The 16159-nt window shown below is 42.2% G+C and overlaps 1 protein-coding gene across 12 annotated transcripts in view; it reads left to right on the top strand.

The window, feature by feature from the left end:
- BPTF (bromodomain PHD finger transcription factor) overlaps nucleotides 1–16159 on the top strand; it is a 116456-nt gene that overhangs the window by 63231 nt on the left and 37066 nt on the right. For 9 of the 12 annotated variants that reach the window (XM_061615557.1, XM_061615567.1, XM_061615564.1 and 6 more), the window contains 5 exons: nucleotides 681–809; nucleotides 923–1073; nucleotides 2782–2905; nucleotides 6606–6858; nucleotides 8048–8209. In XM_061615557.1, coding sequence (XP_061471541.1) covers nucleotides 681–809; nucleotides 923–1073; nucleotides 2782–2905; nucleotides 6606–6858; nucleotides 8048–8209 — 819 coding nt within the window. The remainder of the gene's footprint in view (nucleotides 1–680; nucleotides 810–922; nucleotides 1074–2781; nucleotides 2906–6605; nucleotides 6859–8047; nucleotides 8210–16159) is intronic. The other 3 variants (XM_061615560.1, XM_061615568.1, XM_061615561.1) reach the window with 1 other exon arrangement.

Genomic DNA, 16159 nt, shown 5'->3' with positions numbered 1-16159 from the left:
CGTAAACCAGCTTCCTGATTCAGACTCTGTGGAGAAAATAGTTTAGCAAACCAGGAAGTTTCCTCCACAGTTGGACACAAAAGAGAAGGCAGAGCTTGTGCTAGTTGCTCCTTCTCACTCCTACAGACCATAGTTTATTGGAGTGGGGACATTATTTCTGAACCCAGTTGACTTGCAAAAATCTTTTTTGTATTCCAACCACTAAAGTTTATAAATCTTACCTCATTCATTAGTTACTTTACTGAAAAATGTGATTCCCAATAATATCACACATTTTATTTCATTATAGGTTTCTTCATAATCTGCAACTTAAGTTTGAGATAGTAAATCTTTAAGAGTGTCTTATAGATTGCACAATTGATTAAAACTTTCCTTCTCTTTCTAATTATAGTAATAATTAATGGAAGTTACCTGTGTAACACTAGAATGATCTTTTGGTTACATCCTTGACTGATAAGTAGGGCATTTGTTTTCTGGTAATTATGTTTTGAGCTATGGTACATCAGGTCATTTAAAACCAATACTGAGTTGCTTATTTTAACTGAAAATAAATCTGGACTTTTAAAAAAAGCAAAACTCCAATATTTCAACCATTTTAGAATAAGCTGTTCAAGTATTTGTGGAGAGACATTTTTTTTAACTAAACTTACAAATGAAACTTTTGAAATAAATATTTGTAGAAACATCAGAAACAGAAATTACAACAACTGAAATTATCAAGAGAAGAGATGTTGGACCATACGGAATTCGATCAGAATACTGTATACGAAAAATTATTTGTCCTATTGGTGTTCCAGAGGCTCCAAAAGGTAAAATTCCCAAATTACTTAAAGGCGAGTGTGTGTATCCAAGGGAACCTTATTTTATAACCTGAGTCCTTGTTGATATTTAATATGAATATTTCTGTGCCTTTTTCCTACAGAAACTCCTACACCTCAAAGGAAAGGTCTTCGATCAAGTGCACTGAGACCTAAAAGGCCAGAAACTCCAAAACAAACAGGCCCAGTTATAATTGAAACCTGGGTAGCAGAGGAGGAATTGGAATTATGGGAGATAAAAGCATTTTCTGAAAGGTAAACTGACAGCTTAAAATGAAGCTCCTTGACTTGCTTTGTCTCTATACTTAGGTGTGTAAATATTCAATTAGGAGTGCACTTATGGATTGAATATCTAAAATAAGTTCAAAGTTGAAAAATAATTTTGATCTATACGTACCGTCTAAAAAGTAGTAAAGAAAACCTACTATGCACTATTAAATAGATGTTCCTTCCATTGACATGTCCTGCCAGCAATTAATGGGATGTGGAAAAAACTGGAGACCTGAAGCCAAATATTTGGTTGGCTAATTGCAGTCAATATGTGAATTTGAGACACTATGGGTGGTTTCCACTGTTGGGCAAGCACTGAGTAAACTTGCCTTATTATGCTCATGCAACATTAGGTACAATCCCAACGCTTTCACTTTACAGTCCTCTTTTTTTGTTCCCCAGCCTTCGGTTTTTACCGTTCTTTTGTTTACTGGTTCCTACTAATTCACTTCCTCATCTCTGTTTTGGTTTTCCCCAGCTGTTCCTTTATCTTTGATCTTTCTTTCCTCAGCTCCATGCTCACTCTATCCAGGTTTAAGATTTTTGGTTTCCAATATAGCCTGTACACCTACCTTTGATAATCTCTCTGCAGGCAGCTTTTAAAACTTCAATCTCTGCTATTTCCCAGTGTCTCAGCACGGCAACACCATTGTGTGTCCTTATGCTCTGTGTTTTCCTGGTCTCAATTATAACTTGGTCTCTCTTTTCTTCACTCATGCCTCCTTTTTGAATATTAACATATCCCTGCCTATTGGCCCAGTGCATACTCAATTTATTTCTTCAGACGCCATTTCATCAGGACTCCCCTCCACACACATTTTTTTACCTTTTCCCAGCCCCTCCGCCGTTCTGTTTTGCTTATCCACACAGTTCTGAGTATGTCTTCTTTCAGATTTAAAGCCAATCAGTCCTCACTTGAAGCTCCGTGGGATGGTCCATAGGAGGAAGAGGAGGGAGATGATTTTTGCTGATTCAGGGGACCCTCTGGAATATTGTGGGAGGTGGTGCTGGTGGCTACAGGGGAAGGAGAATTTCGTGAAAATCACCTTCTTCCCCATTCCATTGCAAACCCTTGCTGGTTCTTGGTTTCTTCTGCAAACAGAAATACAACTCTGGATCTAATCCAGTGGCTCCCATACTTTTTTCCTCATGGATCACTTAAAAATTCCTGAGAGTCTTAGCAGACCATTTAATACTTTTTCTGCCCATTGTAGCAATTGTAATTCCATAGAATTCAAATTTTAATACAATCAAATGCAATTTAAGAAATAAATGCAGCAATAAAAATGCAATTAAAAATCAATATGAATATTCAGTGCAATGGTTGTGCTGTCTCCCATCCTTAACCACAAATCCACAGGCATGCCATGGACTACAGTTTGGGAACTGCTGATGTAATCCATAGAGTTTCTGTTATAGAACTTCATCCTGAGAAGTTAGAATGTTCATGGAAATTCCATGTCATTAAACTGACAGGCAACAGCCAGATTCGAGAATGTTCACATAAGAAGGCAAAGGTATTTGATCAAGGGAGAAGTGCAACAGTGTAGCACTAGAATGTTTCAGGAAATTAGATGTAGCATTTCAGTCATGGAAAATTGCTTTGTGTTATATAAAATAGACTGTTGATTTAAAACATATGTTTATAGTTATTTATAATGTCCTGTTAATGTCCTCTTCATCTCGTTTACAGAGTGGAGAAGGAAAAGGCACAAGCGGTTGAGCAACAGGCTAAGGTTAGTGAACAGAAGAAGGCTGAGGAATTCAAGGCCCAAATGGAGGCTCAACTAAAACAACAGCGGTTGGCTGCCCAGCAGGTGGGATAGCCTCTTAGTAGTCCCGCCTGTTGAAGTTTGCATTGTTTGCATTTGTGCATCCTAAAATAAACATAGGTCTCTTCCTTATATATAATTGCTTGAACTTATTCATATGAGTAAAAACAAACACGCCTATTGGAAAACTACATTGGTATATTAAAATTTGTTATTGGTTGTGCTTTTAATATTACTTATAATTTGGAATTTGATGCTTTTTTCAGTATTGTGTTCCAGTCTTACAAGGGTGTTACATTAGAGGTTGCCAAGATAATACTTTGCCTAGATCTCATGGAAGTAATATTTGGCACCTTGCCAAGCATGGAATCAAAGATGTTTTCTTGTTGGAAAGAAAACTATTTGTTGTTAATTTTGTGTAGCTGTATATTTTAAAAATGGATGCAAACTTAATCTCCTAATTATGATATTTGAATGCAATCATAAAAATCTATAACTTTTCCTGTTTACCCGGAACTGTGTCACTCTAGAGTTCTTCCAATGTTTGTCTTCCTTTTTTAATGTCCCATTCATTATTTATTTATAATAACGTCTATATCCCCCTCTCTGCACAAAATGCCTCTCAAGGCACTTTATGATAAGATAAAACCAAATTTATGTTTTTAGTACATCTGCCTTTCAAAACTAAATAAATATAATCAGAACTAAAACAACAACAATAAAAAGAGCAGAAATGAAAAAAGGGGTCGGGGAGAACCCACAGAGGAAAATTAGCTCAGATGTGCCCACCAAGATAATACTTTTCAGTGTCTGCTTAACATTTATTTGTTTGTTTGTTTATATACCACCTATATTTAGATAAAACTCTAAGCAGTGTACAGCATAAATCAAAACATCTTAAAACAGCAGATACAAAACCCCACAATCAATAAAATACAATTAACTGAACAAAGCATCTTCTTTAGTATCAATTATTTAGTATAAAAACATTGCATATAAAATTAAGTACAAGAAATACAAGAAAAGAATCAGAACAAACTTAGTAGATGAACAGAATATTTCCTAAGCTTCAAGTAAAAAAAGTAAAACAAGTTTATTTTTAAACATAATAAATTAAACAAATCAACTCATTTCTTAATCACAGTAAAATAAAAAGCAAAACAATTAAAACAGCCAGCCCCCTTTATAACAGAATTTCATCTAACTACAGTTGAAAAAAGTTAATGCGCACACAAACATTCTAAATGTCATTTCTTATTGATGGGTGTGAGATAATTTTACAAAGTAACTCTTTCTGTTTTGGATAGTCAATATATGCCTGCCAAGTAATTTTTTTTAAACTGTTTTTCTAAATTCTGTCAGAATTTTATAACAAATCATTGGGTATATGGGGCAATATAAGAAAATAAAAATACAACCAAGTACTGTAGTGAATATGGCTAAAGATTTCATCTGTTAAAAACCACTTAATATTGGGAATGAAGACAATATTATACAGCCACAAGAGTGGCTGTATACTATAGTCAGCATGGATTATTTGCATTCCACAACGTTAAATTGAAAATACCCCCCATGCCATTCTGATGCTTCCCATAAGCTCATTTCAAAACAAAACCTTACAAGATTTACAGTCCTGAACTCAGAAATGCTTGCTTAACAACTCTCTAAATTTTCATGGCGATACACAAAACAGCCAGAGAGAATCAAGGGTTCAAAGTGAGAAAAAAACCACACCCCTTTTGGACTTTTTTCTGTCAAGAGTTCTCATAATCTGTTGAAATTTATTAAAAATTAGCCATGGTCACAGAGTAGCTGTAATCCTACTACTGACCTTTCCCCATACTCTGACCTTCATCTTCTGCAGTTTAAAAGTTAAATAAATGCCTGGCTGATTTTTAATTAATTTAAGAAACTTTGCATTTAACTGAATAATAAGGCTAAGCATGCTCAGTAAGAACCAACTGTCAGTGTTCTAAAAGCCAGACTCACAGCTGCTGGGCTTGCCTAATCAGGAGGCCACACCCACACCAGACCTTTATTTCACTTTAGACAGTCATGGCTTCCCCCAGAGAATTCTGGGATGTGTAGTTTGTGAAGGGTGCTGAGAGTTGCTAGGAGACGCCTATTCCTCTGAAAGAGCTCCAGTGGCCAGAGTGGTTTAACAGTCAGCCCCTCTCCTGTGGATTGTAGTTCTGTGAGGGGAATAGGGCATCTCCTAGCACCTGTCAGCACCCTTCCCAAACTACACTTTCCAGAATTCTTTGGGGGAAGCCATGACTATCTAAAGTGCAACAAAGGTCTGGTGTGGATGTGGCCAGGGACAGCTTTGGTTTAGTGGGAGACTACATGTGCCTGTTGTAGAATACAAAGGTGGGGAAAACCACTGAAAAAGAATGATACTGTTCACTATGTTTTCCTTTTGGAAAGGAAAAGGGCTTCCCTTCTACCCAGTGCCCACCCATCCAATCTCCTCCCCTCTCCCTTCCTGCCTTCCTCCTTCCTTCCCTGTTCCCCCAGATCAGTTTCAACTATGCTAAGCATGATTGCACAGGAGTAAATCCCACTGAACCCAAAAAGCATGCAAATGATCAAACCTGCCCTCCCCTCCTCCTCCCTCCTATTCCCTTCCTCTTGTCCCTTCCCTCCCCCTTTCCTTCACCCCTCCCCCACCACTTCCAATTCCCTCCTTCCCCTTCTTCCCCCTCGGTCAGTTTTACCTCTCCTAGGACTACGACCTGGGAGACCAGTGTTCGAATCCCCACACAGCCATGAAGCTCACTGGGTGACCTTAGGCCAGTCACTGCCTATCAGCCCCAGAGGAAGGCAATGGTAAATGCCCTCTGAATACCGCTTACCATGAAAACCCTATTCATAGGGTCGCCATAAATTGGAATCAACTTGAAGGCAGTCCATTTCATTTTCAATGGGAGTAAATCCCATTGAACTCAAGCATGCAAATGATCAAATCTGCCCTCCCCTCCTCCTCCCTCCCATCACCTCCCTTTTGCCCCTTCCCTCTCCCTTCTTCATCCCTTCCCTCCCCCTCCCCTTCCTTTACTCCTCTTTCCGCTCCTCTCTCTCCCTTCCTTCTTCCCTCTACTCTCCCCTCCCCCATGGTCAGTTTTACCTATCCTAGCCATGATTGCACAGGAGTAAATCCCACTGAACTCAATAAGCATGCAAATGATCAGACCTGTCTTTCTCCTCCTTCCTCTCCTTCCTTCTTCCTCCTCCCTGCCCAATCCAGGCCTCCCTCCCCATGGTCTTTTACCTATCCTAAACATGATTGCATGGCAAACCTGCATGCGCCGCAAAAACCAACGGAAAGGTAGGTGAAGCGTGTGGATAGGGCCCCCCAAACACCAATCAGCCTAGGGGCCCTCCTCAGCTTAATCCGCCCTGAGTATAGTACACCACCTTTGATCTGTTCAAGTCTTCAAAAGGACTTGTTCTTTTGAAGCATTCACATTGCTAGCTGCGTCTGCAATTGTATTGGCTTAACATTTAAAAAATATTCTCACATTTAAAATGACTTCTGTGTACTGGAAATATGAGGCATACAGTGGAAACTTGTGCATTCTCAGAAAAAAGTCCTGCTGTGTTTAATGTAACTTGCCTTCAAATAAGTGTGCATAAGATTGCAGCAGTCTTAGTGTACTTTTTACCACATGGTGAGAGGGCTGATATTTTTGAGTGGACTATTGATAGCTTTTCTTCATTTTATTGTTGGCCTTAACTCCTTTAGAAACGGCTAGAACAACAGAAACAGTTGCCTGCAGTATGTGGTGCCACTACAGCTACAACTACTAGCAGTACTGCAACCACAGTTTCCACTCCTCAGAAAGTTATGGTTGGTCCATTACCACGCTCTGTGCCCAGTGGAGCCAAAGTGGTACTTGCTACGAAAATGGGATCTCCAGCTACAGTAACATTCCAGCAGAACAAGAACTTCCATCAGACTTTTGCAACATGGGTTAAACAAGGCCAGTCTTCAGCAGGTAAATGATTGAATTTGGGGGGGGGGGGGGAGCAGCTGAGAGCCTTCACACTTTTTTTTGCTTATAACCACATTTTTACTTATAATATCGAAGCCACTTCATATACCTAGGCAACTTGTAGCCATGATCTCGGAGAGTGTAGGGAACTGATGCTAAGCTTGCAGCTGTGAAGCATTCACACAAAGGTTGTATTTGTATAATCTGGTCCTGCTGCTGTGTTAACTCAGCAGCTTGTAAAACTCCTCTGCAGTCTCACAAATTACTGTGATCAGTTTCCACTTGGAGGTACCAGTTCATGTAAACAAAATGTTCACATTAGTCTCTTCTGGCCATGAGCTTAGCAGCAGTTTTGCATGCCCCTGGAGGGTGGCTGTATGAGGGGTGCTGGGATCATCTTGGAGTATTTAAACCTAATTGATTCTTCAGCCACATTCTTGAACTGGTATGGAGAATGTGTCTCTGTTGAAAGTTGTAGTTGGTAATTGAGTTCTGGGTTAACAGTACTGTTTGTCAATATAGTGTATGCACACACTGCTTTATAGTGGGATAAGAATTGCCTTGCTGGATCAGGCCAGGCATCCTATCTCCTCAACAGATCAGCCAAGTTCTCCTGGGAAGCTCAAATCAATGCATGATGATGATAGGGAATGCTTATCCCTAAATTCTGTCACGCAAAAAGGGATGCTGCCTGTGACCATCAAGGTTTGAATTAGCTGTCACGGCTTGCAGGAGTTTATAGCTTTAATTTGTTAAAGTGTGTGACCGTACCGGATCTTGTGGTGATAAATTGTGTTGTATGAAGCAAGCCCTTCCTTTTTGTCTCTCCTGAACATTTTCACTGGATGAACTGAAGCACTATTAACTTGAGAGATTTTTTAAAAGGCATTTCTTTATTCACTGTTGCAACCATACTTTATCTTACAATCTTGCCCTCTCTTCACTTTCCGCCCTCTAACAAAGAAAAGACTCAACTACTTCAGCTTTTCTTTCTTGAAGATAGTTTATTTAGAATACATACAGTGTTAAATACAACCATACAATACATTTAAATAATGGCATTATAATATTTGCTGTTAGTGACCTGTCACAAGAAAACAGAAATATGACATCTAGAAGTTATAGTAATTTTTTTTTAAAATACTATCGATATGTTCGAATCAGAAACTGACCACTATTTCTGTTTTATTAGCCACGGGTACAACGGCTACATCAGCAACAACCATTTCCAGCAGTGGTCAGACTTTCCAGATTGCAAGCAGTCCAGTAACTATGGCAGGCAAAGTGATAACAAAGCTGCCTCTACCAGCAAATAGCAAGATAGTTGCTGTTAATGTACCAGCCACTCAAGGAGGTAGGCAAATGGCATTACAGTTGAACTCTTCTCTTTGTATTATTCATTTCACTTATGAATCGTTTTCCCGTAAACATCTCAAAGCAATTAAACAATAAAAACATAAATAAAAACAATACAGATACAGACTGGGATAAAAATCTCTACTTAAAAGTCTTGTTGAAAAAGTAAGGTCTTCAGTAAGTGCCAAAAAGACAATAGAGATGGTGTCTGATATCTAATGGGAGAGAGTTCCAAAGGGATATTTTCCTAGAAAAATGATAAATCGCTTTTTAAACTGAGAACTTCTAGTTTTTTAGTTTCTCCAGTGGGAATTTGGTCTTGTGTGGCATTATCTTGATATCCTTTAGCTGACCTCTATGAAGTTTCACATTCCTGTCTTTTGAAGTCTACTTTCAGACCTAATAGAAGGGTTGCATACGCCTTTCATTATGTTGGGAAACAGTCATTTAGCATTGTTTACCAATTGAGTGAAGCTTTTAGTTGTATCGTCATTAACCATGCCATCTTCCTGGAAAGGCTATGCAAATTGGGACCACTGTGTTGCAGTGGTTTCACTTCTACTTAAAGGGTACCAGAGTTTGGAAGATTACTTTTAAAAAGTAATCAATTACTATTACATGCCCCCCCAAAAAGTAATAAATTACCATTACAATTGCTCTGAAAGTAACTGATTACTGTTACTCAGTAACTACAATTACATTTCAGTTACTTTTTTTAGAAAAAACACCTACAAGGTGCTGGCCTTGGCTGCTTTGCACATCTAAGTAGCTTAAAATGACATTAAAAATAAACACACATACGCACAGAGGGTAGCAGAATAATTTATCCATAAGCTTAACGGAATGGCATAACAGGATCTCACATCCACCCCCCCACCCCAGCAATGGTGATACCCCAACACACTTATACTTTTTCACTCGAAATCAGATTTTACACTGGAAATGCTGCTTTTACAATATATTCTGTTACGTCTCATCTTTGCTCAAAGAGCACGTTAAACAAGGAATGTCTTTTTGCAGTCATTACTACACTTGATCTTAGCCAAAAGGCCGAGAAGTACTGAACAGGTGTCCTATTGCAGCTCTTGAAGGCATGCCTGTGTTGTGCTGCAAAAAACACCGCAGCACCCCTTTCAACTAAAATACATTTCTATCTATATGGCAATCCCCTATTATTAAAGAAAAATGCAAACTTTAGTATTTTACTAGTTGCCTTTGTAATTTTTTTTTTGTCAACAGTGTAACTTAGAGGTAACTTAATCCTGTACTTAATTTACCTGGGAGTAACTCTCATTGAACTTATTGGGTAGACATGTATGCACAATTGAACTGTCAGAAGTAGAACTTAAGAGATATAACATAGGTAAACAGAAAATGCACATATCAAAAGTAATCCACCAGAATAAACGTTATGCATTTTCCTGCAATGAAAGATGCACTCTTGCACAGCATGTAGTGAAACGATGGAATTTGCTACCACAAGAAGCAGTGATGGGCACCAACTTGGATAGCTTTAAAAGAGGATTAGACAAATTCCTGGAGGATAAAGCTATCAGTGGCACCTAGCAATGATGGCTATGTTCTACTTCCACTGTCAGAGACAGTATGCTTCTGAATATCAGTTGCTGGGAATACAAGTGAGGAGAGTGCTGCTTGTGCACTCAGGTCCTGCTTGTAGGTTTCCCTTTAGGGCACCTGATTGGCCGCTGTGAGAACAGGATGCTGGACTAGATGTGCCCTGGTTGGATCCAGCAGGCTCTTCTTATGTTCTTGTATGTATTGCAACAACAAAAGTTACTTGTGTGGATTTACAGACCAGGGATAGCCAACATGGTGCCCTCCAGTTGTTGTAGGACTACAATTTCCATCATCCCTGATAATTGGTTATATTGTCTGAGACTGATGGGAGTTGTAGTCCAACAACGTCTGGGAGGGCACTATGTTGATGACCCAATTAGATTAACATAACTCCCTTCCCACCTATCCACCTGTTTCAAACATGTCCAGAAAAGTATGTCTCTTAAATTCTGTCTGACAGCTCGTTCCTTTCAGAAGTAAAAATAAATCTGCAATCCTATATATTTATCCATTTAACTCAATGAGGCTTAATTAGAAGTAGACATATATACAAACTAAGGCCACAATCCAATACATGTCTACTCAGAAGTAAGCTTTATTGGGTTCAATGGGACTTACTCCCAGGTAAGTGTGTAAGTACACACTTGCCTGGGAGTAAGTCCCATTAAACCCAGTGAAACTTACTTCTGAGTAGACATGTATTGGATTACAGGTTAGTCCTTGTATTATAGGCATAAAATTTTACTTGCTTTAACCAGATTGATGCACCTTTGTACTATGAAGTGTCATATTTTTTCTCCCCCCCCCACACCAAAATTAGTATAACTTCAAGGCTTCAACGAGTTCTTATTGTGCCTAATTAGTGCAATCCTATACACAATTTGATTTACCTGGGAGTAAACCTCATTAACCATAAAGAGACTTACTTCTGAGTAGACTTGTATATGTTGTACTGTAAGCTAACTATACAATCATTTTTAACAAGTGCCTGTTTGGAACTCTTTGTATTTGCCATGGGGAGGGGAATTTTTTAATTTGCACAAAAGAATTTACAGGGAATACCTTCTTCAGAAGATGAAGATACATCCTGGTTGTTAGGAAAAAAGGAAGGGCAGGAAAGAAAACTGGAAGCAGCAGCTCTTTAGGACCCTGGCTGCTTGCTGCTGCAACTTCTGCCTGCCCCTCACTCACCCCAAAGCCTCTACCGTGAGGAGGCTTTTGGCTCTCTTCTCTCTGCTGGTAAGAGGGGAGTTGAGGAGGGAGGCAGAGGCCACTGCTCAGAGCGTCGTGCGCCAAACATGCGCACATGTCATCATTGTCTCTCACCTCCACAGTTCTTCATCTCCATTCTGCTGCAGCCTCCTTGCCCTCCAGCTCCTTTCTCCCTCCATTCTTCTCCACCACCATCCATTTTTTTAACCATTTTTTCTCCACGCCTGTCTCACTCTCCACCTCCTCCCTCATCGCCTCCTAAACACCTATAGAGCACAAGGGAAGAGCGACGCTGCACAGAAGCACATGATTTTTATCCACGAATCAGAGGAGCAGAATGTCTCCCCTGCTTTCCCCCTCCCCAAAGTAATGCCCAAAGGTAACACTGGAAACATTACAATTACAGCTCAAAAATAATGAAATTACTTCTTGTTCTGTTACATTCAAATTGTAAAGAAATTGCCCACTTGTTCCTCAAAAAAATAATAAAATTACAAGTAATTCATTTTCCCTAGCAAATTACTTCCAAGCTCTGCAGGGTACTACAGAAAAGTCGCTTTGAAGGATTTCAACTCAACTTTATGTCAGATATGCTGGGGGTCCAACAGAGTTCCGCATTGTCCCCCATAATGGAGAGAAAGAGTATTTTTTCCGGTGGGGTTCAGGACACCCCCTATTTATTTATTTATTAAACTTGTATACCACCCCATAGCCAAAGCTCTCTGGGTGGTTTACAATAACTAAAAACAAATACAATTTAAAATACATCTTTTAAAAACAATTTAAAACACAATTTAAAAATTTAAAACAATATAGAACACATACTAAAATGCCTGCGAGAAGAGGAAAGTCTTGACCTGGCGCTGAAAAGATAACAGTGTTGGCACCAGGTGCACCTCATCAAAAAGATTCCATAATTTGGGTATTGTTTTCATCTCCTGTTGCTTGAGGCAGGAAAGAGTTAACAGTCCAAAAGACTCTCGCCTTAGCCACTTCCCTGGAATGTCAGTTTGTTTTCCTGCCTGGCTTAAGCAGTACTGTTCTACTGTGCATGGAAAAGCTGATCTCAGGTGGATAGCCAGCTCTACCTAGTGGTTGAAGGCAGAAGAGTGCTAAAGAGTTTTTTTTTAACAAGGACTTCCTGCTCTGCGCAGCTCCTTATTTCAGTTTTTCTCCTGCCTTCTACCAAGAACAGTTGATCTAGCTCCTCTCTGTTCAGACCTGTATAGTTTGGTGTTTTTTTTCCTATTGTGTGTCTGTACCTTTTCCTTCCTTTACTGTTTCCTATGTGTGTCTTGTTTAAAACAAACAAAAAGGGGTCTGTCATTTTACGTTTCCTCCCCCAAGTCTTCGCTGTGGCGCTGAGCCAACTGCAAAGCAGCCGCCCCACGGCTTCCGCTGCGAGACCACTGTCTTCTTTGTGGGACTCTGCCTCCCCCCCACCAGCCTCGTTTCTCAGACGCATCTGTTCCTGTCTACTGGCAATCACCCGACCAGCCTCCTCCTTTCACAGCATGAGTGGGGACGCCTCTTGCAGCGTGCTCCCCAGGACGCTGAGTGCCTGCCACCCCCTCCTCTCACCTGTGGAAGGCCTCAGTGGGACGCTTCAGCCATGGGGGAAGCGTATCCCTCCCCCCCGCAGCTCATCAGCACCTGGCCCAGCTATTATCACAGCCCTTAGCCCCCATAAGACCCGCAGCGTGGTTTGCGCCCATGGGGACACGCAAATTAGACCACCCACCAAAGAAACCTAAGTTACTTCAGCCTCACACTACAATGGAAGTTGTGCCTCTGGCTTTATCCAACCAGGCCCTAGGGCCTTTAAGTTCTATTGAATCCCAGACAGAGGTAGCCATAGCCCGCCCCTCTTCTAGCAGGCATGAAGTGGCTGAGGCGTCTACTGTCGTGGGCAGGGTGGCTCCACAAAGACTGGCACCTAAGAGAAGTAGGTGAACCAGTCATGACAAGCAACGGCCTGGTGATGCACGGGGCTGCACCAAAGGAGGCTCATAGCAACATGTGCAGGTCACAGAGGGACCTGGAAACCCTATCTGAGGAGGAAGGCACCCAATTCCAGCCCACCCTGGAGGCGATTTTTTCTACATTGTCTTCTGCTGAGGAGTTTGAAGGCTTCCTTGAGATAGCTACGCCTCACTAAGCGTTACAGGAGAAGAGGGGTGAAGCATCCTTCATTTCACCCTCTTCACATCAGGAACTCCAAGTTCAGGGGGTGGTGCACAACCCACACTGTTCTCATGCTCAACCTCTACAGTTTCAGTTATCACTGCACATGCTACAACAATTAAAGGACCAGCTGAGAGATTCTCTCCTAACAGATCTAGCCAGAGATCTTTCCACATCAACGGCTGAGGCTTGGTACCCCACACAGGACACACCAGCCACAGCACCCACTCTGCCACCTTCAAGAGTGCAAGTGGCGCAGGGCCTCACTACACTCTGCTCTTCTTCAAACGCGCCCCAACCACTGGGCAGGGCATCACTGGACCCTTGTGCCGCCTCACGGAGCAGGCATCCTCAACTCCAGTAAGAGGCAACGGTGGACCTAGACAACGAGCTGATTGTCCTTGATGAGGAAGAATGGAGTGGAGATTCGGAGTCAGAGGAAGTAGTGACCAATAGTAATAATAATAATAATAAAATTTTATTTAATTAGTCGCCCATCTGTCCGCCTAAGCGGACACTCTGGGCGACGTACACAATATAAATACAATATAAAAACATATGCATATAGCAAATTACAATATTAACAGCAATAAACCATCCTTCAGTAATACAATATAAAAACCTAACCCACCCCAGAAATCCCATAAGCCTGCCTGAACAGCCAGGTCTTTAAAGCTTGGCGAAAAGCCATCAGGGAGGAGGTGTGATGAAGGTCAAAATAGGATTTTGCAGGGGGCTCATTTCCTTCCACTCCTGTGCAAGGCAATGGAAACTCTGAACCTAAATTCTCTGGAAGATCCTCCAGCTCTCTCAGCATCTAGAATTTTGGCTGTGTGTCCAGACTCGAAACCCAAGTCAAGGGTGCTAAAACTTCCATCACTGTTGCCTAAAGTGATCAAGTCCGAATTTGATGCCCCGCTGCAGTTCAAGAAATCGGTTGCAACTGCCAACAAATACTATATATTGGAACAACACATCATGGACCACCTCGAGGTTCTTCTGCTCAACGCCCCCATAGTCAATTTACTAAATCTGTCCTTGAACCTGAAAGACTCAGATGCCCACCTCAAGGATCCGTCAGAGCACAAGCTGGATCTAGGCCTTAGGAGGATTCATGAGACCAGTGCACTCTCCATCAGAGCAGCAGGAGCCTCCTCGGTCTTCGCAAGAGCATCCCCGCTGTGGCTAGAGGACCTATTGGACGGCCTGCAGCAGGATCCGGCTCAAATCCAGAAGTCCCCTCTGAAAATCTCGAGAGCAGTGACCTTTATGGCAGATGCATCCATGGACGCCATGCAGTTTTCAGCAAGTGTTTTCACTCGAAGAACTCTATAGTTACACCATTGGGAGGCTGATACTGCAGCCCGCTCTAATCTTGCATCTGAGCCCTATGTGGGTGGCAAACTATTTGGCAACGACGCCCTAGCTGGGGTCTTGGAGTCGAAGGAAAAGAAGAAAGCTATGCCTTCTGCCAACAAACGAGATGACAAAAGATTCTTCTGTAGACCTTTCCATCCTTATTTGCCCTTCCAGTCCTTTCGAGGTTCCAGGGCATTCGGAAGAGCAAAGGAGTCCCGTACCAGCCGTCCCTTCTGGAATAGACAACGTACCCAGTCTAAAAGCCAACAACCTTTCCCCAATAGATTCGGTTTTGGATCCCAGTCTGAGAGGAATAAGCATCAATTCTGACAACAGGGTCCCTCAGGTGGGAGGACACCTTCAACACTTTGCCCACCACTGGAGGGACATGTCTTCGGACCAATACTGCACACCCTCAGATATGGACTGAGGCTGGAATTCACCTCCCTCCCTCCAACCAAGTTTATCCCCTCCCCCTCTCAACATCTCCGAACAAGCAGGAAAGGACTCTTCGAGCGATTTCCCACCTTCTGCAGATTGTGGCAATAGAGCCAAGAGGCGAGACGTTTTCAGGAATCTACTCCGTATTCTCCAGAGTTGTGAAAAAAGATGGCTCTTTCAGGGCGGTACTCAATTTGAAGAACTTAAATCAGCTCATAAAATACCGCAGGTGCCGCATGGAAACTTTACTGTCCATCAAAGAGGCATTGAGAAAGGGAGACTTCCTCTCATCTATCGATCTGAAGGAGGCCTATCCGCATGTCCCTGTTTTTCCGCCTCACAGACGTTACTTCTGGTTTGCGATGGGGGGGATCACTTTCAGTACAGGGTCATGCCCTTTGGTCTGGCATCTGCCCCCAGAGTATTCACGAAGATCGTGGTTGCTCTGGTGGCACACCTCAGGACGCAGGGGGTCCATGTCTTTCCTTACCTGGATGACTTTCTGCTCCAGTCTCCGTCCCTCCACAAGGCTTGGGAAGATCTGCACATCACCCTGGCATGCCTCAAGGATCACAGCTTCCTTGTCAACCAAACCAAGAGCCAGCTTTGTCCAGCCCACCGCATAATACATTTGGGGCCACCATAGACTTGCAGCACTCCAGTGGGCACTACTGCCTTTTCAAAGTGACATTGTGGCCAGGCGTCACCAGAAGGTAGCACTTTCACCAGTGGTCTATCACTCCCTGCTATGGTGGGCGCACAAACCCAATCTACTAAGGGGAGTGCTGTTCCAGGACCCTCCATGGACCCTGATCACCTCAGATGCCAGCCTGACAGACTGGGGAACCATTTGTGATGGCCAGATGATACAATGGGCTTGGTCACCACAGGAGTCAGTACTTCCATTCAGTCTTCTGGAGCTTCTTGCAATTCGGCTAGCCCTGAGGCACTTCACATAGAAATGGTTGGGGGAGGGTGCTGGTCAGGACAGACAACGTATCGGCCAAATCACATTTGAATCATCAGGGAGGCACATGCTCCCTACAACTAGAAGGAAGCTGCCCTGCTGTTCCAGTGGGCGGAAACACATGTGGACTCAATCCTTGCGGAATACCTCAAGGGGGAGGACAACTGCCAAGCGGATTGGCTCAGCAGACAAGGTTCATCAGCCTTT

The sequence above is a fragment of the Rhineura floridana genome, chromosome 3 (genome assembly GCF_030035675.1).
Source record: "Rhineura floridana isolate rRhiFlo1 chromosome 3, rRhiFlo1.hap2, whole genome shotgun sequence".
Classification (NCBI taxonomy): Eukaryota; Metazoa; Chordata; class Lepidosauria; order Squamata; family Rhineuridae; genus Rhineura; species Rhineura floridana.
Note: the sequence above shows the minus strand (reverse complement) of the source record. Positions and strands in the feature narration are given on the sequence as shown.